General features: G+C 50.3%; 3 protein-coding genes across 5 annotated transcripts in view; 2 read left to right on the top strand and 1 right to left on the bottom strand.

The window, feature by feature from the left end:
* Positions 1 to 6,843, bottom strand: part of AFAP1 (actin filament associated protein 1) — a 183,066-nt gene extending 176,223 nt beyond the window's left edge. For 2 of the 3 annotated variants that reach the window (XM_034951933.3, XM_034951930.3), the window contains exon 1: positions 6,591 to 6,843. The gene's annotated coding sequence lies outside the window, so the exon portion shown is untranslated. The remainder of the gene's footprint in view (positions 1 to 6,590) is intronic. The other variant, XM_034951934.3, reaches the window with a different exon arrangement.
* Positions 2,076 to 21,285, top strand: LOC134730250 (zinc finger protein 626-like). The gene is given in 3 exon segments (XM_063603695.1): positions 2,076 to 5,881; positions 13,900 to 14,107; positions 14,110 to 21,285. Coding segments are annotated over 2 exon segments (204 nt in total). The 5' UTR covers positions 2,076 to 5,881; positions 13,900 to 13,978; the 3' UTR covers positions 14,185 to 21,285.
* LOC117978775 (translation initiation factor IF-2) lies at positions 5,867 to 6,994 on the top strand. The gene is given in 3 exon segments (XM_034951904.4): positions 5,867 to 6,251; positions 6,253 to 6,480; positions 6,482 to 6,994. Coding segments are annotated over 3 exon segments (906 nt in total). The 5' UTR covers positions 5,867 to 6,086.
* Positions 21,286 to 26,032: the final 4,747 nt, after the last annotated feature.

Consider the following 26,032-nt stretch of genomic DNA (forward strand, 5'->3'; position numbering starts at 1 on the left):
GTTAACCAGAGGCATTGAAAACCACCTCCCAGGCTGCTGTAGTAAGTGGATTGGTAACCGCGGTGGGAGATTCTAACCCCCGAGACCTGTGACTACGTCACACTGCATGGCCAAAGGGCTTTGCCACAGGCCTTAGGAAGAGTATCCTGGGCTAACCAGGGAGGTCCAATCTAATCCCATGAGCCTTTAAGAGCAGAGAACTGGCCGGGAACGGTGGCTCACGCCTGTAATCACAACACCTTGGGAGGCCAAGTTGGGCGGATCACGAGGTCAAGAGATCGAGACCATCCTGGCCAACATGGTGAAACCCCATCTCTACTAAAAATACAAAAATTAGTCGGGCACGGTGGCAAGCACCTGTAATCCCAGCTACTCAGGAGGCTGAGGCAGGAGAATCACTTGAACCCCGGAGGCGGAGGTTGCAGTGAGCTGAGATCACACCACTGCACTCCAGCCTGGGCAACAGTGCGAGACTCCATCTCAAAAAAAAATATTTTAAAAAAGGGCATAGAACTTTCTCTGAGTGAAGAAGAGAAATGCGCCCAGGGGAATTGGAGGGCCTGACCAGGTCCCTGGCCTAGCTAGTCCTGAGCTGATGGGACCACATGCAAAGACCAGATAGAGGCCTCAGGAGCTGAGGGCAGCCCCCAACAGATGGCCAGCAAGGGGACACCTCAGTCCTGCAACCACAAGGAACTATATTTGGCCAAAAGCGCTTGGAAACAATTCTCCAGTGAGGAATGCAGCCCAGCCCACATGGTGATTTTTGCCCAGTGACACCCACGTCAGACTTCTACCCCACAGAACTGTGAGATGATACAATTTCAATTATTTTAAGCCACTAAATTTGTGGAAATGTGTTAAAGCAGCAACAGAAATGAATATAGTGATTTACGTGGAAATCCCTAGCGGAGTGTCTGGCACGGTGTTGACATCTGACAAGCGTTTCCTGATTTCCTTACATCCAAAGGCAGGGCTGGCCACACTCCATCCAAAACAACAGATGATAGACTTGTTCTGACAGAACAGATACAGTGAATTATAAATGGCCCAGAACACCTACAAATTTTAGGTTTCAGGTAAGTGATTGCCTTTCCTTTCACTTAGAAACCTCCCAATGCTTGTCTTACTGATAAACTCTAAGTACCACACAGAAGACTAAACACCAGACTAACCCGGCTTCCAGATGCCCCGAGGGAGCCCAACCCAGCACTCACTCTGCTGCACTGAAATGATGTCCAGGTCGGTTTTTCCCACTGGACCACGAACTCCAGCTCTCCACGTGTGAGTCACGAGTCCCACTTCTGCATCTCTGCTTCTAGAACGGTGCTCCTGCACTTCACAGGAAATCTGTATCCGTGTTTGTCAACACTATATATGACAGTATAACTTAGTATCTGCACAGAAAACATAAATTCTTTGAGGACCAGGGCCGGGTTTATTAGCCTTTGTACTCCCACTGCCACTGTCTGGGATATCAGAGGCACTCAGTAGAAGTTGGTGAAGAGAAAGAAAAGGCAGAGGAGAGAGAGGAAAGCAGGCCCGACACCGCACACACAGCTTCTGAGGTGGATGGAAGAGAGGCAGGTGCAGAGAAACTTCCTGGGTGCTGGACTGGGGTTCACTGTGATGCTGCTGCTGGATTTCAAATGTCAAAATGTGATGCTTTGCTGACCTTGACCTCTGACTGCCCTTTAGTTTTCCCAGCCTCAAGACACGGCACTTAGAAACTGCAATGTCAAGAAATTATGCTTCGCTAAAGCATGGGAATGTTATTTACGTGGACGTTCATTACTTCATTTTTTACACGGGAATGTAAATAATTGAAGAGATTGTTAAAGACTAAATCATGCACATTCAATACCTTTGCAAAATATTAATGATAACTGAAACACAAATTTGATGTTCCCCAAAAATGCTAAAATATAAAACAATACTGGCCAATTAAAGATAGAAAACAACCCTAATCAAGCTCCCCAACAGACACATTAAGACTTCTCTGTACATTAAACATTTGGGATTTCAAAGGAAAACCCAGATTCATTCCATTCTTAATGTGGTTTTTTTTTTTTTAATCTTAGGTAATACAATATTTTATTTAAAATTTACAAAATTCCATTACATTCATGATTTCATTTGATCCTCAAAACAATCTCCTGAGTTAGGCAGAACAGGTGTTACTAACAATTAACTCCATTTTACAGGTAAGGGAACTGAAGTTCAGAAAAGCACTTGGACTTAACAAAAGCTTTAGTAGGGCCACATATCGAATTCCAGTCCTCTGCTAAAAAGAACTAAAGTTATCTTTTACATTTTATTCATACTTATATCCTGTCAATATCCAAAACTGTTTTGAGGTAGCCTGAAATAACAGACACCTATACAATAAAAACATTAAAATGAAAAACAGAGAAAATAAAACAGCAGGTGACATGGGAGAGAGATGAAGGTAGACAGCAAAGACTTGAGACTTATAATCTAAGAAAACTTCATCTCTGACCTTCCAGTTCCAGGCAGATAATACTAAAGGGAACAAGATGGCTTACAGACTCATAAGCTGACAAAAGAGAAGTCGCATCAGTTCTTACTATGAAACACTCCTAGCAGCCACAGCAAATCTCGAGGATACCATACCAATGGCATCAAAGCAAGGGTATACTTCAGTGACAGAGTGAATTAAGTTCCCTGTTTGGGACCCCGGCCAGGGCTACAGAAAAGAACTCTGAAATGCAGAGCTCAAAAATATATCCTCTGTGTTCTCCATACCCATGCATCCCCTCCCTTTCATTTAATCCACATAAAAATCAAGCCTGCTGTAAATGAAAAACACCTCGACACAGAAGCAGCATTAACTAGTTAAGTTTTATTAAAACATTAATAAAATCTAGAAAACCATAAAGAAAATCTGGTCGCATTTTGAAGCCCTCTCCTAAGATCAGATTCCCCAAAAGAACAAAGTACATGGAGCATATAACAAAGAACTTTTCCTAAATTAAGAATGCAAATCAAAATACAGGCAAAATCCTACTGAGTGAAGCAAAAATTGTAATTCAGTAGCTCACGACTTGACCAAATGGCTATTTTTAATCCCTATAATCATCCAAATAACTAGGAATAGCAGAGAAAATTGTGTCTCCTTTCTACAGAGACACGTGGCTTTAAGAAACTCAGGCACATCCAATTCCCACCTTACCAAACAGATAAATTGGAAAGGAGCTTAATATTTTATTTTTAAATTATTTATTTACCTTTTTATTTTTTACAGAAAGGGTTTCACTCCGTCACCCAGACTGGAGTGCAGTAGCATGATTATAGCTCACTGCAGTCTCTAATCTTGGGCTCAAGTGATCCTCCTACCTCAGTCTCCCAAAGTGCTGGCATTACAGGTGTAAACCACAGCACCTGGCCTTACTATTTGAAAGAATTAATTACCATATTCCTTAGAACTATAGCTCCTCTATAGGTCATTCAGCATGTGATGCAATTTTTTACAAGCGGTAATTTTTTTTTTTTTTTTTTTGAGATGGAGTCTCACTCTGTCACCCAGGCTGGAGTGCAGTGGTACAATATCGGCTCACTGCAACCTCCGCCTCTCAGGTTCAAGTAATTCTCCTGCCTCAGCTTCCCGAGTAGCTGGGACAACAGGCATGTGCCACCACACCCAGCTAACTTTTTGTATTTTTAGTGGAGATAGGGTTTCACCGTGTTAGCCAGGATGGTCTCCATCTTCTAACCTCGTGATCTGCCTGCCTCGGCCTCCCAAAGCGTTGGGATTACAGGCGTGCGCCACCACACCTGGCCACAAGTGGTAATTTTAAACTAGGCTTCAAACCATTATACAAAGCCAAGTACATCTACTCAAGGCACTCTCAAAATTCCATTTACTCCCATTTTACTCTCCAAAATAAAATGTTAGGTTGAAACATACTTCACATGACACTTAAAAGATCAACAAAATGCTCCTGAAAAAAAGATCTGAGCTCAACAACTCCATTAATGAGAAAAAAACAAACCAATTGGATATAGTGAAGATGTTGCACATAAAACAATTATGAAGAATATGAAAGATATTGCCAAAAAGTTGCTTAAGGTTTCATCATAGATACTTGTCTTTAACTCTGAGATAAAGTATATGCACATGTAACTCAACTTGTTTAAAAGGAAAAAAAGGGGAAGAAGAAAAGGAACTTCCACTTTAGAATCCACATTTTCAAAGGCCTCCGTTATTTATACCATTGCTGGTAAGAGAATTTTTCTCTACTATATTTGCTTGAAAGAATTAAAGGTGTAGGGCCGAAAAGATTCTTAGAAATTATGTAGTTTACGATCCTCAAAGGTGAGAAAAATGAAGCCCAGAAGAGAAGGCCTTCCAGGAAAATTCCAGAGCCGGACGTAGACCCAGTACATTGTTTTTGTTTTTATTTTGAGACGAAGTCTTACTCTATTGCCCAGGCTGGAGTGCAGTGGAGTCATTTCGACTCACTGCAACCTCCGCCTCCTGGGTTCAAGCTATTCTCCTCCCTCAGCCTCATGAGTAGCTGCGATTACCGGCACCCACCACCATGCCCGGCTAATTTTTGTATTTTTAGTACAGACGGGGTTTCACCATGTTGGCCAGGCTGGTCTCGAACTCCTGACCTCAAATGATCCGCCTGCCTCGACCTCCCAAAGTCCTGGGATTACAGGCGTGAGCCACTGCGCCCGGCCGACCTGCTAAGTTTTAATCAAGTACTCTGCACTATGCAACAAACATTAGGAAGTAATAGAAAAAAATTAATCTAAAAACCCTCTGGAGAGTCAAAGAATTGCAGATTTAAAATAGCATGAATACTTGGATTCATGGTATTGAAAAAGGAGCTCGCATTTACCCGCATGTACAAACTGCGCCTGCCCACCTCTATCAGAGCATTTTTCAAGCTGTGCTACAGTTAACCATGTATTACCCAAAGCCAATCTGTCCTGGCAGATCATAAGATCTTAAAGACCAGGACTTCAGGAGAACAAGCAAAGCTTCAGAGAGAAGGGAGCCACCTAAACAGAGTCCATAGCAATGGGTCGGCAGGAGCTGATGACTGGAGGTGCGGGGTAGAGTGGGGGTCTGGGGCAGCGGAGGGCAGAGAAAGCAAAAGGGCCTGCATGAGACGCTAGAGGGCTAGGAGCCACAGCTGCGGTAATTAGCTCAGTTTTGTCTTGTATGCCTGTTACTTAAACACCATCTCTTGTTCAGAAAGAACTTCAGGTTGGGTATTTGGACTCCTTGAGCCTTCTGCTGTTTGTCTCCGGGATCTTTAACTCTCCTAAAAGGGGAAAACTGTCCAGTTCGATTTTGCTTCCTGGGACATAACAGGTTTTTCAAAAGTTTGATGAAAGCATTCACTAAGGAGTGATTCCACTTTCTTTGGTGGCTGAGAAATACAGCGTCTGAGGGGCAGCATCAGGTCTTCCCATCAAGCTGAGGTCGGAGTCTCCCCACCCACGGACCTCACCCTCGCTCTCCCCTCATAAATCTGACCTCTAACTGTAACTGCCTTGGCCTCATTCCGTGGGTGTGGATGCTCCTGCTTGAAACGCATTTTCCAGCCCGCCAAATTCTTGGGAGAGTTTCTTCCACTCTCCAGGCGCTGAGAGCTACAAAGTTCAATCTGGCTTTCCAGATTTTTTTTTTCTTCCCATTACTAACGGAAGAAATCAAGAAGCTCCGGGCAGTAGGGCCCTGCTCCCTCCAATCAGAGCCCAGCCCGGGGCCAGAGCAGGAAGCGCGGCGGTGGGACGCGCGGTGACAGCCCCGCGCCCCCCGGGACCCGCCGGCCAGGGGAGAGGACGGTGCGGCCGCTGCGCGACAGCTACGGGCCCGCGCCTCTCGCTTCCACCCGCCGGGCAGGTGAGAGGATAAATCACGGGGCGGGGCAGTGCGTCCCCACCAACCGCGCCCCCCGCGCACGGACCCCCATTACACTCGCGTCCCAGGCGGGGTCGACCCAGACGAGCCACGGGGCGGCGGAGAGCCCCACTCGCAGGGCGGCCGGGACCCACGCGCGTGGGTCCACGCAGCAACCTATAGGTGACAAAACACTCAGGAAGCCGTCATGTGGGGCCGAGAAAGAGCCCCCATCCAGAGTCACGGACCCCCTCGTCCGAGGGTCCGCGCAGTCCCCTCGGTAAGTCGGACGAAGCAGTCTCGCTACGGGGGAGGGCGGCGGAGCCTCCCACTCTTGGTGACCCGGACCCCGCCCCACGAGTGGGTCTTCGCAGGGCCCCCCTCTGACGCACACGGGGACCAGCCACGCCGCGGGGGCACCGGGCAGGAGCCAGCGCCCGGGTCCACGCAGTCCCCTCCGGGCAGACGCGGGGAGCTGGGGAGCAGTGGGGACCGGCCCCCACCCGCAGGACGACCGGGACCCCCGCTCGGGCCCACGCGGCGTCGCAGCAGGCGCGGAGCCCCCGGTGCCACCCGAGGCCGAGACAAAGCCCAGGCGCACGGACCCCGGACCCCGACCCCGGACCCTGCGGAGCCCCGCTCGGAGCCTCCACGCCCGGGGCAGAGACCCCCGCCCGGTCCGGAGACCCTGCCGCCCGTCGCGCCGTCTCACCTCAGACCGCCACCTCGCAGCGCTCGCTCCTCGCCGCGGCGCCTGGGCCGACTGGAGCGCAGCTGAACAGCCGACAGAGCCGCAGCCGCCTTAACAATGGAGCCCCGGGGCGGGGCCGCCGCCGCCGCCGCCGCCTCAGCCCGTGTACCCCGCTCGAGATCCGGCTCGGCTCGCGGAGCTGCAGCCGGCGTGGGGCTGCGGCCCGGACAGACACCACGCAGGCGCACACGGCCCCGCCCGCCGCCCGCCGTCCCGCCCCCAGCGGAGCCGGGCGCCCAGGGCCCGCCCCCCGGCCAATGGGAAGCGAGCTGCGCGGAGTGGGCGGGGCCTGGGGGAACAAAGGGAGGTTGGGCGGGGCGGCGCTGGGACTGGGCTTGAGGGGTCCCGCGGGAGGACCCGCCTAAAGAGCCGGCCCGATCATCGCCTCCTAGAATACCCAGCTCAACGTCTACTTGGAGTCGGCTCTACAGGACGCGCTCATTTCAAACCCAGAGCTCAGGCTTTTAGGGCAGAGAGCGAGAGACAGACTTGCTTTACAGAAAGGGAAACTGAGGTCCAAGGAATAGGATTGCCTGCCGCTCGAAGAAACGTAATCCCATTCACTCGTTCATCTTGTAGTCATTCAGCAAACATCTGGAAGCATGTATGGTGGGCGTTAGGAGTGAAGTAGGGCCGGGCACGGTGGCTCACACCTGTAATCCCAGCACTTTGGGAGGCCGAGGCAGGCGGATCACTTGAGGTCAGGAGTTCGAAACCAGCCTGGCCAACAAGATGAAACCCCGTCTCTACTAAAAATACAAAAACTTTGCCGATTGTGGTGGCGCGTACCTGTAGTCCCAGCTACTGGGGAGGCTGAGGCAGGAGAATCGCTTGAACCCAGGAGGTGGAGGTTGCAGTGAGCCGAGATCGTGCCACTGCGTGCACTCCAGCCTGGGCGACAGAGTGAGACTCTGTCTCCAAAAAAAAATTTTTTCTTTAAAGATGTGAAGTAGAAGCGAACTTAGGCCCTCCCTGAAGGAGCTCGGCCAAGGAGTACCTGAGATGTCTCTGCATCTCTTTAAGGCCTGATAAAGGAACCAGGAGCAAGCAAGCACTAATCACTTCGCTTTCCTGCCTCAGAGCTTTCACGTGTTTGCTGTTCCCCACCTGAAATGCCAAGTACCAGTGTATTTATTTATTTATAGAAATGGGGTCTCCCTATGTTGCCCAGGCTGGTCTCAAACTCCTGGCCTCAAGCTATCATCTCATCTCAGCCTCTCAAAGTGTTGGGATTACAGGCATGAACTACTGTCCCCAACCCTGATCATCTTTAAAACCTCTTTCCTCATCTTATTTGAGCTTCCTGCATCATGTGACCCCCACACACTTGGTTTTTCTGTACCTCCATAGCTGCTCCTCTGTGGGTCGCAGGGACCCACCCCCTTCTCTGCCCAACTTGTACATGTCTGGGCTCAGGCCAAATGCCCTTCCATTCGCAGTGGGCACTGCTACAGGAAATCTCATGCCCTTCCGGGCTTCACAAACCATCCACATGCTCTGCTGCCTGCCAGAGACATCCATCCAAGTCAGATGCCCAGCCCTGACCTCTCCCAAAGGCCTAGCTGGACACCAGGGAGGCATCTCAAATTTTCTGCGGGCCAAAACAGAGTGCTTTATCAGTGCCCCAGCCTGCTCATCCACATTCTTGTGATTCTCAGTAAACAGCCCCTCCATCCACCTAGCTGCTCAGGTGAAAATCTCAAATCCTCCTCCAGTCCTTCCTCCCCAAACCTCTCACGCAGCCCTCTGCCTTCCTAGGACGCTGAGCACCCCTCACTCCCAGCGCCGGCTGGGGTGCTGTCTGAGTGGCTGCCTCCCACTTGGCATGAAGTGTGACCTCTCGCCCAGTGCAGTGACTCACGCCTGTAATCCCAGCACTTTGGGAGGCCAAGGGGGGCAGATCACTTGAGGCCAGGAGTCTGGGACCAGCCTGGCCAATATGGTGAAACTAAAATACAACAATTAGCCAGGCATGGTAACGCGTGCCTATAATCCCAGCTACCCAGGAGGCTGAGGCAGGAAAATTGCTTGAACCTAGGAGGCGGAGGTTGCAGTGAGCCAAAGTCACGCCACTGCACTCCAGCCTGGGCAACAGAGCGAGACTCTATCACAAGTTAAAAAAAAAAAAAAGTGTGACCTCTCTAAGGCAAGGCAGTGTCCCACTCTGATTCACTTCCATGTGCAAAACAGGACCTGCGCCCTGAAGGCACTCACTCAGGGATGCTGCTGGGATGGGTGGATGCACAGATGAGGTCCTGATGGTGGCTGGGGCTGACCCTATCCCCATCTCCCTTCCCACACACACCTGCACACTCACTCACTTGCACACTCGCACCCACCACTGAAAGCCTGGCCCCTAATTTGATTTGCCTAACAAGGTCCCCCGATGAACATCACATGCTTCCCTACCTCTCCCCAGCTAGGGCCCCACTGTGTTCTGGGATGTACTCAGGGATCAGGAGAACAAAACCTCAGGGAGTGAAAGGACATTCCAGGGTGCAGGCCTCTGCATCCCCCTCCATGCCCTCACCCCTGCCTAACACACCCTCACCCCTGTACCTGGCCAGCTCCTACCAACCCTTAAAGTCTCACCAAGGTCAGTGGTGGCAGCCACACCCTAAAGTGACTAACCCCCCCCTAGTGACCGATGACCTATGCCCTTGAATAATCTTCCTGACCTTGGGTATGAGCAGAACCTGTGACTGGCTTCTAACCCACAGAGCCTCTGGCAAAAGCAATGGATGTCACTGTCACAGTGCATCACCTTTGCACACTAGAGAGAGAGGTTCCACCTGCAGGCCCTGCAGGAGGGAGATGCCGTTCTGAGAAAGGACCTTTGGAGGGTCCCCGTAAGCAAGGAAGCAAAAAGCTGGGCCCTTGCCAAGCGGGTCCAAGGAAATGAATTCTGCCAATAACCTCAGTGGACCTGGAAATGGATTCTGCCCTGGTTGAGCCTCAGATGAGGATGTAGCCCAGCTCCTTAGCGTGAGACCCCAAGCAGAAGACCTGCTAAAATGTGCTCAACTCCTAGCTTGCCAAAACTGGGTTAAATGTGTGTGTTGTTTTAAGCTTCTAAGTTTTTAGTTATTGCCTATGAAAGTGTTAAAATATAAGACAATAACGTAGGTCCCCTCCCCATCACACACTTTCTTCTTTCTGGCATTCATCACAACTATACTTATTGATTTAAAATCTGCCTCTTGGCTGGGCGTGGTGGCTCAGGAGTTCCAGACCAGCCTGGCCAACATGTTGAAACCCCATCTCTACTAAAAATACAAAAATTAGCTAGGCATGGTGGTGCATGCCTGTAATCCCAGCTACTCGAGAGGCCGAGGCAGGAGAATTACTTGAACCCAGGAGGCAGAGGTTGCAGTGAGCCAAGATTGCACCATTGCACTCCAGCCTGAGTAACAAGAACAAAACTTTGTCTCCAAAAAAAAAAAACAAATTGTCTCTTGCATGAAGGCCCCATGAGAAGAAAAATGAAAACTCTTACTCATAACAGTGCCCCAAATGCCCAGCACAGTGAAGTTCTAGGGCAGTTGGTCGATGGTGGATGCTGCTGGTTGGAGGGCCCAACTGGCCCTGCCAGCTGCCTTCTCCCTGGTCACGTTCCATTATAGAGAACAGAATAGTTTCTTGCCTTTCCAGAGTTCCTCTTAGTGGGGATTGGCCAAGCAACATTGTCCTGCCCAGGGAGATATAAGTGGAAGTTGGCTGACAGGTTTCTAGCCGTGGTGTGCTGGGGCTGTTTGAACCAGAACATGAGAGCTGACCGTCCATTGTTCGGGAATTCTGCGAGTTGGTGTTCAACACATTCAGTACTTAAAAATATTAAATAATATAAACTTGCACATTAAAAAATGCATTAGACCGGGTGCAGTGGCCCACGTATGTAATCCCAACACATTGGAAGTCTGAGGCAGGAAGATCACTTGAGCCCAGGAGTTCAAGACCAGCCTAGGCAAAAAAGGAAGACCCTGTCTCTACAAAAAATTTTAAAATTAGCTAGGCGTGGTGGTGTGTGCGTGCAATCCTAGCCACTCAGGAGGCTGAGGTGGGAGGATCTCTTGAGCCATCTGTTCAAGGCTCCAATGAGCTATGATAGTGCCACTGCACTCCAACCTGGGTGACAGAGCCAGACCCTGTCTCAGAAATAAATAAACATATTTTATATATTAATAAATATATAATAAATATATATTAATATATACATTTATGTATATAATTATATATTTATACATAAATATGTATTTTTATTTATTTATTTATTTATTTTGAGATGAAGTTTCACTCTTGTTGCCCAGGCTGGAGTGCAATGACGTGATCTGGGCTCACCGCAACCTCCACCTCCCAGGTTCAAGTGATTTTCCTGCCTCAGTCTCTTCAGTAGCTGGGATTACAGGGATGCACCACCACACCTGGCTAATTTTGTATTTTTAGTAGAGATGGGGTTTCTCCATGTTGGTCAGGCTGGTCTCAAGCGCCCGACCTCAGGTGATCTGCCCACCTCGGCCTCCCAAAGTGCTGGGATTACAGGTGTAAGCCACTGTGCCCAGCCTATGTTAGATATTTATATAATTTATATATTAATTTTATAAAATTATATATTAATTTTATAAAATTAAATGTAAATATAAATATAAAACAAAGATAATAAATCATCAAAATGCATTATTTCCTGATTATTTTATTCTTACTATGTTCTTAAAGATTTGCATCTCCTGCGTCAGTAGGTGGAAATCCTAAATCATGGTGTGCTGCTGACTTCTCTCTTCAACGCCGTAGTCAGCAATGTCATGGTGGTAGCTTGAAATCAGACATAGTAGGGGAACTTATAAAGAAATTGGCAACTGTTAAAAATCAGGACTTTCCCTCTCCCTCCTCTCCCCCAAAATACCAGCACACCCCTGCTTTTGAGGGAAGTTTTTGCTCTCTTGGAAAAGGAAAAGACACAGCAGACGCTGTCTTTTTCTCAGCAGCAGGGATTATGATCATGAACATGGGTGTGATATCTGCAGCTATAGTGGCCATTGTGCAGCCATCTCCTACACTACAGGCAAGAGAATCAGAGAGATTCTGAACCTTGCACTATTGACCCAGTGAAACAACACCAGCAATCACCTACCCCCAGATTCTCTGTTAGGTAGAAAAAACAAATCCCTTTTTATCGAAGCCTCTGGTCATAAATTCTACACTTACAGGATTCTGTAACTGAAGCATGTAGAATTAATATTTGTTGAATTAGTAAATGAATAAACTCGGCCTGATTCTTGAACACATACTTGGAAACTTCTCACAACATTCCTGCTGAGACATCCAGGCCTTTGTCTACTAGCAAGAAGCTAACCACCCAATGAATCAGTCCAGGCACAGTATGACAGCTCTGATTAGCAGGAAATTTTTCCGCTTATGAAACTGACATTTTCTTTTTCTGTCTTTTTTTTTTTTTTTTGAGACAAGGTCTCACTGTGTTGCTCAGGCTGGAGTGCAGTGGTATGAATATGGATCGCTGCAGCCTTGATCTCCCAGGCTCAAGCAATATTCCTACCTTAGCCTCCTGAGTAGCTGGGACTACAGGCGCCTGCCACCAAGCCCGGTTAATTTTTTTTTGTTTTTATTTTTTTGTAGAGATAGGGTCTTGCCATGTTGCCCAGGCTGGCCTCAAACTCCTGAGCTCAAGCAATCCTCCTGCCTCAGCCTCCCAAAGTGTTGGGATTATAGGTGTGAGCTACCATGCCCAGCTGAAACTGAAATTTTCTGATCTCTTGGGACCTCAGAAAATAAGTCAAACCCTTCTTTTCCACCGTAGCCCTTCTGATGTAAAGAGAGTTTTTGTTCTCTGGAAAAACAAATCAGGGTTTATTGATCCAAGAGTTGGAACAACCCAGTTCATGGAAACTCCTGACCTAGTTTGATACTATGAAGGACTAGTTGCTGGAATGAGTGACCAACTGGAGACTTCTTCCCAGGCTTTTCCATTAACACATCTTTTGAGGAAAAAAAATAATCACGAACTATTTTATATGCCAAAGAAAGCTTCATTTCCATGACACCTTTGTTGCAGTCCTTTTTGAGGGAGCAAAGCTCGCCTTTGGCACCTGGGCACCTGGTGGAGATTCTGGGCCCAGTTTAGGATGTGCTGTCAGTTCGCCAGTGCAATCAGAGCTCGCAAGGCTGCTGCATGCATTATCGATAACTAATCAATAACCACAGTTATCAATAATTGCATTAGTTATCGATAATGCATGCAGCAGCCTTGCTAACTTTTATTGCCCCACCCCACCTAAAGGCTTAAAACAACTCACATTTATTATCTCATAGTTTCTGTGGATCAGAAGCTTAACCGGGTGCCTGTGGCTTAAGATTTCTCCCAAGGCTGCAATCAATCCATGAGCTGGGGATGCGGTCCCATGAAAAGTCTGGACTCAGAGGAATGTTTCCAAGCTCATTCGCGTGGCTGTACACAGGCCATATTTTCTCACCAGCTGCTGGCCTTCTTCCATTGCTGGATTACTCCAATCTCGCATTGCTAGGAAGAAATAATTGACGCGGGGTCACTTCCAAGAGAAGAGGTTTAATTGGCTCCTAGCTCTGCAGTCTGTACAGGAAGCAAAGCAGCACCTGCTTTTGGGGAGAGCTTAGGCGGCTTCCAATTATGGTGGTAGGTAAAGGGGGAGCAGTCACATCACAGGATGAAAGCAGGAGCAGGAGGATGAGGGGAGAGGCACTGCACCCTTTTAAATGCCCGGATTTCATGAGAACTCACTCCATATCACGACAGTACCCAGGGGGTTAGTGCTAAACCATTCACGAGAAATCCACTCCCCCCATAAGCCAATCACCTTCACCAGAACTCCACCTCCAACACTAGGGATTGTATTTCAATATGAGATAAGAGTGGGAACACACATCCAAACTCTATCAGTTCCTTACTGCATGAACACTACATAGGGTAACACAAGAAGGCAGCCCACCTCCCCTCAGCACAAGCAGGTGGGGCAGCAAGAGAAAGCGCCTGAGATGGAAACCATTGTCTTCTTATAACCCAGTACTGAAAGTGACATTCCATCACTTTTGCTGTCTTCTGTTCCTTAGAAGTAAGTCAGTAGGTCCAGCCCACACTCAAGGGAAGAAGACCACGCAAGGGCAAAAATACCGGGGAGTGGGGATCATCGCGGGGGCTGCCTGCCACAGCTGCTGAAAACCAGTGTGTAAAAAAAAAATCTTGGGTCTCCTCTTCACTACTCTGTGTCCTGTTCTCCTACAGGTCCAGACTCGGTGGCCCTGTGACCTGCAGGTATTGGGAGATCCACAGCTAAGACACCAGGACCCCTGGAAGCCTAGAAATGGGACCATTGCAATTTAGAGATGTGGCCATAGAATTCTCTCTGGAGGAGTGGCATTGCCTGGATACTGCACAGCGGAATCTATATAGGAATGTGATGTTAGAGAACTACAGTAACCTGGTCTTCCTTGGTATTGTTGTCTCTAAGCCAGACCTGATCGCCCGTCTGGAACAAGGAAAAAAACCTTTGACTATGAAGAGACATGAGATGGTAGCCAACCCCTCAGTTTTATTCAGGTTTTATTAGAAAACACCCGTCTCTCCTCTCTCCTCTCTCCTCTCTCCTCTCCCCTCTCCCCTCTCCCCTCTCCCCTCTCCCCTCTCCCCTCTTTCCACGGTCTCCCTCTGATGCCGAGCCGAAGCTGGACGGTACTGCTGCCATCTCAGCTCACTGCAACCTCCCTGCCTGATTCTCCTGCCTCAGCCTGCCGAGTGCCTGCGATTGCAGGCGCGCGCCACCACGCCTGACTGGTTTTCATATTTTTTTGGTGGAGACGGGGTTTCAATGTGTCGGCCGGGCTGGTCTCCAGCTCCTAACCGCGAGTGATCTGCCAGCCTCGGCCTCCTGAGGTGCCGGGATTGCAGACGGAGTCTCGTTAACTCAGTGCTCAATGGCGCCCAGGCTGGAGTGCAGTGGCGTGAACTCGGCTCGCTACAACCACCTCCCAGCCGCCTGCCTTGGCCTCCCTAAGTGCCGAGATTGCAGCCTCTGCCTGGCAGCCACCCCGTCTGGGAAGTGAGGAGCGTCTCCACCTGACCGCCTATCGTCTGGGATGTGAGGAGCCCCTCTGCCTGGCTGCCCAGTCTGGAAAGTGAGGAGCGTCTCTGCCCGGCCGCCATCCCATCTAGGAAGTGAGGAGAGCCTCTTCCCGGCCGCCATCACATCTGGGAAGTGAGGAGCGTCTCTGCCCGGCCGCCCATCGTCTGAGATGTGGGGAGCACCTCTGCCCTGCCACCCCGTCCGGGATGTGAGGAGCGTCTCTGCCCAGCCGCCCCGTCTGAGAAGTGAGGAGACCCTCTGCCTGGCAACCGCCCCGTCTGAGAAGTGAGGAGCCCCTCCGCCCGGCAGCCACCCCATCTGAGAAGTGAGGAGCATCCTCCCTCCTCGTCTGGGAGGGAGGTGGGGGGGTCAGCCCCCCGCCCGGCCAGCCGCCCTGTCTGGGAGGTGAGGGGCGCCTCTGCCCGGCCGCCCCTACTGGGAAGTGAGGAGCCCCTCTGCCCGGCCAGCCGCCCCGTCCGGGAGGGAGGTGGGGGGGTCAGCCCCCCGCCTGGCCAGCCGCCCCGTCCAGGAGGTGAGGGGTGCCTCTGCCCGGCCGCCCCTACTGGGAAGTGAGGAGCCCCTCTGCCCGGCCAGCCGCCCCGTCCGGGAGGGAGGTGGGGGGGTCAGCCCCCCGCCTGGCCAGCCGCCCCGTCCGGGAGGTGAGGGGTGCCTCTGCCCGGCCGCCCCTACTGGGAAGTGAGGAGCCCCTCTGCCCGGCCAGCTGCCCCGTCCGGGAGGGAGGTGGGGGGGTCAGCCCCCCGCCCGGCCAGCCGCCCCGTCCGGGAGGGAGGTGGGGGGATCAGCCCCCCACCTGGCCAGCTGCCCCGTCCGGGAGGGAGGTGGGGGGATCAGCCCCCCGCCCGGCCAGCCGCCCTGTCCGGGAGGTGGGGGGCGCCTCTGCCCAGCCGCCCCTACTGGGAAGTGAGGAGCCCCTCTGCCCGGCCAGCCGCTCTGTCTGGGAGGGAGGTGGGGGGGTCAGCCCCCCGCCCGGCCAGCCGCCCTGTCCGGGAGGTGGGGGGCGCCTCTGCCCAGCCGCCCCTACTGGGAAGTGAGGAGCCCCTCTGCCCGGCCAGCCGCCCCGTCCGGGAGGGAGGTGGGGGGGTCAGCCCCCCGCCCGGCCAGCCGCCCCGTCCGGGAGGGAGGTGGGGGGGTCAGCCCCCCGCCTGGCCAGCCACCCCATCCGGGAGGGAGGTGGGGGTATCAGCCCCCCGCCCGGCCAGCCGCCCTGTCCGGGAGGTGAGGGGCGCCTCTGCCCGGCCGCCCCTACCGGGAAGTGAGGAGCCCCTCTGCCCGGCCAGCCGCCCCATCCGGGAGGGAGGTGGGGGGGTCAGTCCCCCGCCGGGCCAGCCGCCCCGTCGGGGAAGTGAGGGGCGCCTCTGCCCGGCCGCCCCTACTGGGAAGTGAGGAGCCCCTCTGCCCGGCCAGCCGCCCTGTCCGGGAGGGAGGTGGGGGGTCAGCCCCCGCCCGGCCAGCCGCCCCGTCCGGGAGGGAGGTGGCGGGGGTCAGCCCCCCGCCCGGCCAGCCGCCCCGTCCGGGAGGTGAGGGGCGCCTCTGCCCAGCCGCCCCTACTGGGAAGTGAGGAGCTCCTCTGCCCGGCCACCACCCCATCTGGGAGGTGTACTCAACAGCTCATTGAGAACGGGCCATGAAGACAATGGCGGTTTTGTGGAATAGAAAGGGGGGAAAGGTGGGGAAAAGATTGAGAAATCGGATGGTTGCCGTGTCTGTGTAGAAAGAGGTAGACATGGGAGACTTTTCATTTTGTTCTGTACTAAGAAAAATTCTTCTGCCTTGGGATCCTGTTGATCTGTGACCTTACCCCCAACCCTGTGCTCTCTGAAACATGTGCTGTATCCACTCAGGGTTGAATGGATTAAGGGCGGTGCAAGATGTGCTTTGTTAAACAGATGCTTGAAGGCAGCATGTTCGTTAAGAGTCATCACCACTCCCTAATCTTAAGTACCCAGGGACACAAACACTGCGGAAGGCCGCAGGGTCCTCTGCCTAGGAAAACCAGAGAACTTTGTTCACTTGTTTATCTGCTGACCTTCCCTCCACTATTGTCCTGTGACCCTGCCAAATCCCCCTCTCCGAGAAACACCCAAGAATGATCAATAAAAAATAAAAAATTTAAAAAAAAAAAAATCTTGGCTTGACATGGTGGCTCACGCCTGTAATCCCAGCACTTTGGGAGGCCAAGGCGAGCAGATCGTTTGAGCTCAGGAGTTCAAGACCACCCTTGGCAACACGGTGAAATCCCATCTCTACAAAAAATTACAAAAATCAGCCAGGCACTGTGGCAAGTGCCTGTGGTCCCAGCTACGCGAAAGGCTGAGATGGGAGGATGGCTTGAGCCCCAGGAGGCAGAGGTTGCAGTGAGCTGACACTGCATGAATGCGTTCCAGCCTGGGCTACAGAGCCAGACCCTGTCTCAAAAAGTAAAAATGAAAATAAAAAATAAAAAAAATCAGCCAGGCTGGATGGCTCATGCCTGCAATTCCAGCATTTTAGGAGGCTGAGGCAGGTGGATCACGAGGTCAGGAGTTCGAGACCAGCCTGACCAACATGATGAAACCCCGTCTCTACTAAAAATACAAAAATTACCCTGGTGTCATGGCACGTGCCTGTAATCCCAGCTACTCAGAAGGCTGAGGCAGGAGAATCGCTTGAACCTGGGAGACAGAGGTTGCAGTGAGCTGAGATCACGCCACTGCACTCCCAGTCTGGGCAACAGAGTGAGACTCCATGTCAAAAAAAAAAAAAAAAATCTTAAAAGCAGCCATAGGAAACAAACATCACATCATTCTAGGTGATAACCAAAGGAAATACAAGGGGTTTTTCAGTAGAAATAATGGAAGCCGGCCGGGCACAGTGGCTCATACCTGTAATCCTAACACTTTGGGAGGCCAGGGCAGGCAGATCACCAGAGGTCAGGAGTTCAAGACCAGCCTGGCCAACATGGCGAAACCCCCTCTCTACTAAAAATACAAAAATTAGCCGGGCGTGGTGGTGCATGCCTGTAATCCCAGCTATTCGGGAGGCTGAGGCACAAGAATCGCTTGAACCTGGGAGGCAGAGGTTGCAGTGAGCCAAGATCGTGCCATTGCATTCCAGCCTGGGTGACAGAGGAAGACTCCATCTTAAAAAAAAAAAAAAAGAAAGAAAGAAAGAAAGAAAGAAAAGAAATAATGGAAGCCAAAGGTAATGGAATAACAACAGTCTTGTCATGTTGAAATAGAAAGAAAAAACCCTTGTCAATCCATCTCCTGCAAAATCTACAATCTCTACTATCACTCACACACACTGTCTTCAGTCCCCTTTGTGCACGTGACATAATATGAAAAGAGTCACTTCCTGGCTGGCCCCAAGCAGCTCACGATTTTTGCACTACTTCGTGGCAAACTCTGGTCTATCAGGTTATTATGGTGGTGTGGTGTCTTGGCATAAGTTTGAGAGTAAAAACAATCGTGTTTTGGAACCCAGCTTTAACACCTCTATGACCTTGAGCGTCTCTTTGCTTCTCTGAGCCTCAGCAGCTATATCAGTAAAATATGTATAATACCTGCCAAGCCGGAGTTTTCTTAGAATTCAATGACATTGTATAGGTAAATTGCCTATCACATAGTAGTCACCTCATAGACGTAAGTTTTTGGTTTTGGTTTTTTGGGTTTTTTTTTGAGACGGAATCTCGCTGTGTCACCCAGGTTGGGGTGCAGTGGCGATAAGGGCTCACTGCAAGCTCCACCTCCCAGATTCAAGTGATTCCCATTTCCCTTGCCCCAGCCTCCCAAGTAGCTGGGACTACAGGCGCCTGCCACCATGCCTGGCTAACTTTTGTATTTTTAGTAGAGACAGGGGTTTCACCATGTTGGCCAGGCTAGTCTTGAACTTCCGACCTCAAGTGATCTCCCTGCCTCGGCCTCCCAAAGTGCTGGGATTACAGGCATGAGCCACCACACCCAGCCAAGCTTTTGCTTTTTTCTGGCAAGCAAACTCCTACCCATTCTTCAAGACCCAGTTCAAATGTCACCTCTTCCCCAAAGCTGTCCCAGCTCCTCAGGAGGGCATCTCTGCCTCTCCACCATCTCACAGCTGCCCTATCTTATCATACTTAACACCCCATACGATCACAGTCTGTTTCTAGATCTGTCTCTCCCATGCAACAGGGAACTCATCCTGTTGCAGGGCAGAGACTCATCCTTATCTTCCTGGCTGGCACCCACGAGGTGCCTGGCTCCATAGTACACACTCCATGAATGTTTCTCATTTGATTGGAAACAGTTGGGGGTTAAAATGATTGTATGCTGAGCATTTCTATGCTGCAAACTCACCAGCCTCCCAGCCATCCTTTCCAACTCCCTTCCCTGTTATCATGGAAGGAGGGACTTCCCCTCCCCAGGTTTGACTTGGTTGTCACTTTCACTGGCCACCGTGTGTTAAACAGCACCTCTCGTCACTCTCTCCCTTATCCTGCATGTTTTTCCATAGCTTGTATCCTGCACAGGGATCGTCTGTCTGCTCCCCACACCCTGGATAGAAGCTCCAGGGTTTTATCTGTCTTATTCACTGTCATATCTGAAGATTCTGGAGGAGTGCCTGGCACCTGGCAGGCACTCAGCAGTTCTGTGTTGAATTAATCAATCAATCTTATGCAGATGTCTAGAGGTCTAAGTCTTCACAATAGTGCCCGGCGGGACTATGCCCTCAGGCTCTCAGCACATGTTGGTTTTTCTTCCTCTTCTTCCTCCTGCCTTCCCTCTCTCCATCCTTCCTCTTCCTCTTTCCCCTTGGTACTTGTGTGCTCAGGTCTCTCTCATTACAAGATTCTACATCAGCCACGCATCACCCATATGAACAGGCCCTCCGCCTCCCCTCTGCCCCCGTCAGCTGCCCCAGCCTCTCCACTCACCCCGATGCAGGCATGTATGCCCTGGTGGGCTCTTCTGTGGCCCCAGATCCTCCATCTCTTCTGCCTGGGTTCTGCCACTCCACTTGACAAAACTCTCCTTGCCAAGGTCACCGAAACTCTTTAGGACGAAATCCAAAGGACGCACTTTGGTCCTAGCTGGCTCGATCTCACCTCACCATTGCTCTCTGGGTCCCTCCTTTTCACACCTGTGACTCCCTTGCCCTCTGTTGTGCCATATGCCCTCTTGAGCTTCCTCCTCAGGCCTCTGCCCATCCTCCACGAAGCTCAGAAAGGCCCTGCATTCCTCTAAGCTGCTCCAGGCCCTCAGCTCTGCTTGCTGAGCTCTGTCTCCCTGAGCAATCTCACACAGGTGATGACACTGGCCATCCCTCCCAGGCAGCTGTGCCCACCCACCCCTGTCTATTGGGCCTCCAGCCTGTGGCTCAGTCTCTCTTGGGCACCTCCACCTGGGCAGACATGGGCGGGTACATCAAACACAACACCCAGCAGACAGAACACATCTCCTTCCGCCCACCCCAGGCTACTCGACCTGGGTTCCCGGTCTCTGAACAGCCCCACCATCCGTCCCCTTGCTCACACCAGAAGGCAGGGCCCAGTGAATATTTGTTATTTGATTGGAAACAATATTCAGGGGTGCAGAGGGAGGCTGCACCCCTCCCGCTTCCTGTCCCCGTTCCACATCACTGTGAGGCTGGGTGAATCTGTCCTCTGGATCCACGTCCTCCTCCCCAGCCCTCGGCCCCCTCCCTGTCCCCATTCCACATCACTGTGAGGCCGGGTGAATCTGTCCTCTGGATCCATGTCCTTCTCCCCAGCCCTTGGCACTTCTCTAGGCCTTTGCTTCTCTCCACAGAGGTATGACAGAAGCATCCCTCAGTCTCCCCGTCTCCAGACCTGGCCCCTCCAACCCATCCTCCTCAGGACAGCCCAGAGCAAAGGAAGAGGGATGCTAGTTATCCTTCAAGAACAAATCTCAAAAGTCCTTTCCTTGAGGAAAGCACCTGTCTAGGTCTGGGAAGCTGCCTTGAAGGACGCCTTTGATGGGGAAGCCTCTCCGGTTACAGGAGGATGGGCTGGGGCAGAGAAGCAGATAGACAGCAGAGCTACTCTGGAGGGACAGGCCGGCCGCCAGGGATGGGGAGCAACACAGGGAGCAGAGGACAAGGGGAAGGGTGGGGAGCAGGGAGGAAGAGGAAGGGGCTTGCAGGACAGTCCCCTGGTGGGAATTGCCTGGGACATTTTGAGAACAAGGATATCGAAAGATCAGTCTTGTGCTCTCCCAGCTGTGTGGTAACCTCCTCCTCTAGGCCGTCACAGGCCTGACTTTCGTGAGCCATACTGGGAGGTTTCTGGTACATAAAAGGGGGGTGATATGGTTTGGCTCTGTGTCCCCACTCAAATCTCATGTTGTAGCTCCCATCATTCTCATGTGTTGTCGGAGGGACCCAGTGGGAGGTAACTGAATCATGGGGGCAGGTCTTTCCCATGCTATTCTCATGATAGTTAATGTCTCACGAGATCTGATGGTTTTAAAAACAGGAGTTTCCCTGCACAAGTTCTCTTCTCTTGTCTGCTGCCATGTGAGATGTGCCTTTCACTTTCCTCCATGATTGTGAGGTCTCCCCAGCCATGTGGAACTGTAAGTCCAATAAACTTCTTTCTTTTGTAAATTGTCCAGTCTCGGGAACGTCTTTATCAGCAGCATGAAAACGTACTAATACAGGGGGCCTGGTTCATGTCTGGGTCAGCTTGGAGCTGGGAGAGGGGCTGGCTGCGGGAAATAACACCTCAGTGTTCTCACCAAATCCTTCAGAATTTCACACACTATTACCCAATGAGTGGATTAAACCAGTTCAATCAAAGCCATCAAACCCTATTTCACTACTGGCTTTTCTGAGGTCGTAGGGTTGGTACATACATGGCATTCTGACTAGCCAGCCTAACAGTGACAAAATGCAGGTGTGGAACTCCTGCCCCCAAAACCCTAATGATATTTCCTTCCAGAACAGCTCACAGCTCACACCAATATCTTGTTTAAAAAAATTTGGGTCCTCTGCACAAGGACTCATGCATTTAAGTTCTCACATGGGGTCTGAACCAGCTTAGAAAACCTGGGAGGTGGCATTAGGGCTCCTTCCTGGGCTTGGGGCTGGAGTAGTCTCTCTCTGCTTCCTTTGGCCTTAGGTTTTCCTCCTGCAGAGTCGGGACATGGGACTGGATGATTTCTAAGGCCTCCTATACCACGGGCACTGCTCCCAGTCTGGTCTGTGATGAATATGATTATTTTAATTAAGCTCTCCATCCATCTATCCTTCCATTCATCCATCCATCCGTCCATCCATCCATCCATTCATTCAATGTTTATCTTTTGGCAGTGATAGGTGAGCTGTGCATCTTGACACAAGACAATGAGGCCAGGCGCGGTGGCTCATGCCTGTAATCCCAGCCCTTTGGGATGCCACCTGAGGATCACCTGAGGATCACCTGAGGTCAGGAGTTCGAGACCAGCCTGTCCAACATGGTAAAACCCTGTCTCTAGTAAAAATACAAAAATTAGTTGGGCATGCCCCTGTAATTCCAGCTACCCAGGAGGCTGAGGCAGAGAATTGCTTGAATCTGGGAGGTGGAGGTTGCGATGAGCCGAGACTGCCCCACTACACACTCCAGCCTGAGTGACAGAGTGAGACTCCATCTCAAAAAAAAAAAAAAAAGAAAGAAAATGATTCATACAGCACCTGTGCTAGCAACTAGCTTCCTTTAGAGCTCTTTACTGAAAAAAATGGCTGCACAATGAGCATCATCCAGGGCTGCAGAATGTGGCCCCGTGTGAGGAAGATGGAGAGGAGGAGGGTCCCAGGAACTAGAGAATGCGTGGGCTTAGAGCTCCATGGTCCTGGGCTTAAATCCCATGCCGCCATTCACCAACTCTACAACTGCAGACGTTGCCTTGTGTCTCTGAGCCTCCGTTTGCTCGTATGTAAAATGGAATGCGTGTGCTGGTTCTGTTACGTGATGAGTCACAAAAACTCCCAGTACTGGGCCTGACATGTGGCCCATTCTCAAACACGGTGACTACAGAGCTTAAAAACATGGCTGTTTGCATCAAAGACTCTTTGCTTTGAATCCCAGATCTGCCATGTACTAGCTGCATGATCTCAGGCTGTTTACTTAGCTTTGCTGAGCCTCAGTCTCCTCATCTGTAAAGTAGAGATAATAATACCTGTCTTACAAAGCTATTCTGGGAATTGAACTGTACAATGCTGTAAAATACCTAGCCTGGTTCCTGGCACAGAGCAAGCACTGAATTAATGGTAGTTGCTGATACATAAAGATGAGGAGGAGGAGGAGAAAGAAGAGGAGGGTGAATACTTCTGAGAAATGAAATATGGGTAGGCCTTGATTGAAAGTGGTAAGGTGGCCGGGTGTGGCGGCTCACGCCTGTAATCCTAGCACTTTGAGAGGCCGAGGCGGGCGGATCACCTGAGGTCAGGAGTTTGAGACCAACCTGGCCAACATGGTAATATCACATCTCTACTAAAAATACAAAAATTAGCCAGGTGTGGTGGTGGGCGCCTGTAATCCCAGCTACTCGGGAGGCTGAGGCAGGAGAATCACTTGAACCCAGGAAGTGGAGGTTGCAGTCAGCTGAGATTGTGCCACTGCACTCCAACCTGGGTGACAGAGCAAGAGTCTGTCTCAAAAAAAAAAAAAAAGGAAAAATTAAAAAAGAAAATGGTAAGGCTTACTTAGCTTTTAGATGCCTCATCTCAAGAGAATTTTTTTTTTTTTTTTTTTGCCTTCTGCAAAACAATTTCCTTAAGGCAACATTTCCACTTCTGGTTCTCTTCAGATTCTAATTCTCTGTACATATTGTTTTCCTTTAATTATATTTTATGTGAAACTCCCATTGATTTCAATGGGACTCCTTTAAGTACTGGCAAAAAACATATCCTGCTTAAATGCTATCTAGAACAATGAAAGACAATGTCTCTGTTTTTCTAATTTCAGCAATATGTGTATGTTGAGTTTATTTATATAATTCCACTTCCCATATTTTTTGGCAGAGTTTCATGATTTCCCAAAAATGTGTAGATAATATAGGCACTTCCTCTAGAGACTTCTGTGAAAAACATTTTACTATACACCAATCTTGCCTATGGTTGTTAAAGTAAAACTCTTTTTTTTTTTTTTTTTTTTTGAGACGGAGTCTCGCTCTGTCGCCCAGGCTGGAGTGCAGTGGCGCGATCTCGGCTCACTGCAAGCTCCGCCTCCCGGGTTCACGCCATTCTCCTGCCTCAGCCTCCCGAGTAGCTGGGACTACAGGCGCCCGCTACCACGCCCGGCTAATTTTTTGTATTTTTTAGTAGAGACGGGGTTTCACCGTGTTAGCCAGGATGGTCTCGATCTCCTGACCTCGTGATCCACCCGCCTCGGCCTCCCAAAGTGCTGGGATTACAGGCGTGAGCCACCGCGCCCGGCCAAGTAAAACTCTTTAATAAAACATCAACAAAGAGAATTCAACAGGACATCAAAAAAAATCTAATAAGATACTCGATTATTGTATCTATTATTATATTCTATAATAATAATATTTTTTTGAGATGGAATTTCACTTTTGTTGCCCAGGATGGAGTGCAATGGTGCAATCTCAGCTCACTGCAACCTCCCCCTCCCAGGTTCAAGCGATTCTCCTGCCTCAGCCTCCCAAGTAGCTGGGATTATAGGCATGTGCCACCACGCTTGGCTAATTTTGTATTTTTAGTAGAGACGGGATTTCTCCATGTTGGTCAGGCTGGTCTTGAACTCCTGACCTCAGGTGATGCGCCCGTCTCAGCCTTCCAAAGTCCTGGGATTACAGGTGTGAGCCACCACACCCAGCCTATAATGATTAAAAAAAACCAATAAACTCTGACCAGGTAGTTTATACCAGGAATGCAAAGATGGCTCAATATTAGTAAATTCAGGCTGGGCACAGTGGCTTACACCTGTAATGCCAGTGCTTTGGGAGGCAGAGGCAGAATCGCTTGTGGCCAGGAGTTCAAGACCAGCCTGGGCAACATAGCAAGACCCTGACTCTACAAAAATACTTTTTAAAAAATAGCTGAGTGTGGTGGTATGCACCTGCAGTCCTAGTTACTTGGGAGACTGAGTTGGGAGGACCTCTTGAACCCAGAAGTTTGAGGTTACAATGTGCTATGATGATTGCACCACTGCAGTAAAGCCTGGGTGACACACAGTAAGACCCTGATTCAAAAACATAAACAAAGAAAAGAAAATTTATTAATATATTAGATCATAGTAACAGGTCTTTCAAGGAGAAAAATCATGCAATCATATCCAAAAGTTCAATATTCATTATTGATGTTTAAAAAAATTCAATAAGGCTGGGCATGGTGGCTCATGCCTATACTCCCAGCACTTGGGGAGGCTGAGGCAGGTGGATCATTTAAGGTCAGGAGTTTGAGACCAGCCTGGCCAACATGGCGAAACCCTGTCTCTACTAAAATAAACAACATTTAGCCAAGTGTGGTGGTGTGCACCTGTAATCCCAGCTACTCGGGAGGCTGAGGCAAGAAAATTACTTGAACCCAGGAGGCGGAGGTTGCACCCAGCCAAGATCGTGCCACTGCACTCCAGCCTGGGCAACAGAGCGAGACTTTGTAAAAAAAAAAAAAAAAAAAAAAAATTCAATAAAATAGAACTGGATGCACATGAATGTTCCCCTAGCCTGGCACAATATAGCACTCAAAAGCCAGCATTTGGGCACAGTGGCCCACACTTGTAATACGAGCACTTTGGGAGGCTGAGGCGGGTGGATCACTTGAGGCCAGGAGTTTGAGATCAGCCTGGCCAACGTAGTGAAACCCTGTCTCTACTAAAAATACAAAAAAAAAAAAAAAAAAAAAAAAGCCAGGCATGGTGGTGCGGGCCTGTTATCCCAGCTACTCAAGAGGCTGAGACACGAAAATCACTTTACATGGGAGCCAGAGGTTGCAGTGAGCCAAGATCATGCCACTGTACTCTCACCTGGGTGACAGAGTGAGACTCTGCAAAAAAAAAAAAAAGCAAAGCCAAGCCAGCATTAGACTTTAGGCAGGGACTTGTAGAAGGATTCCTACTGAAACCCATCAACATCACATCACCTCTATTTAAAATTGCACTTGAGCTGTACTGTTGAACCAGAGATAAGACTGGAGACGGGTGGAAGAACAAGGTGGGTTATCGACAGGAATATAAGAAAGAGTGTTGGCTGGGCACAGTGGCTCACGCCTGTAATCCCAACATTTTGGGAGGCTGAGGTGGGAAGATTGCTTCAAGCCAGGGGTTCCAGACCAGCCTGAGCAACATAGCAAAACCTTGTCTCT

This window comes from Pan paniscus, chromosome 3 (assembly GCF_029289425.2).
Source record: "Pan paniscus chromosome 3, NHGRI_mPanPan1-v2.0_pri, whole genome shotgun sequence".
Classification (NCBI taxonomy): domain Eukaryota; kingdom Metazoa; phylum Chordata; class Mammalia; order Primates; family Hominidae; genus Pan; species Pan paniscus.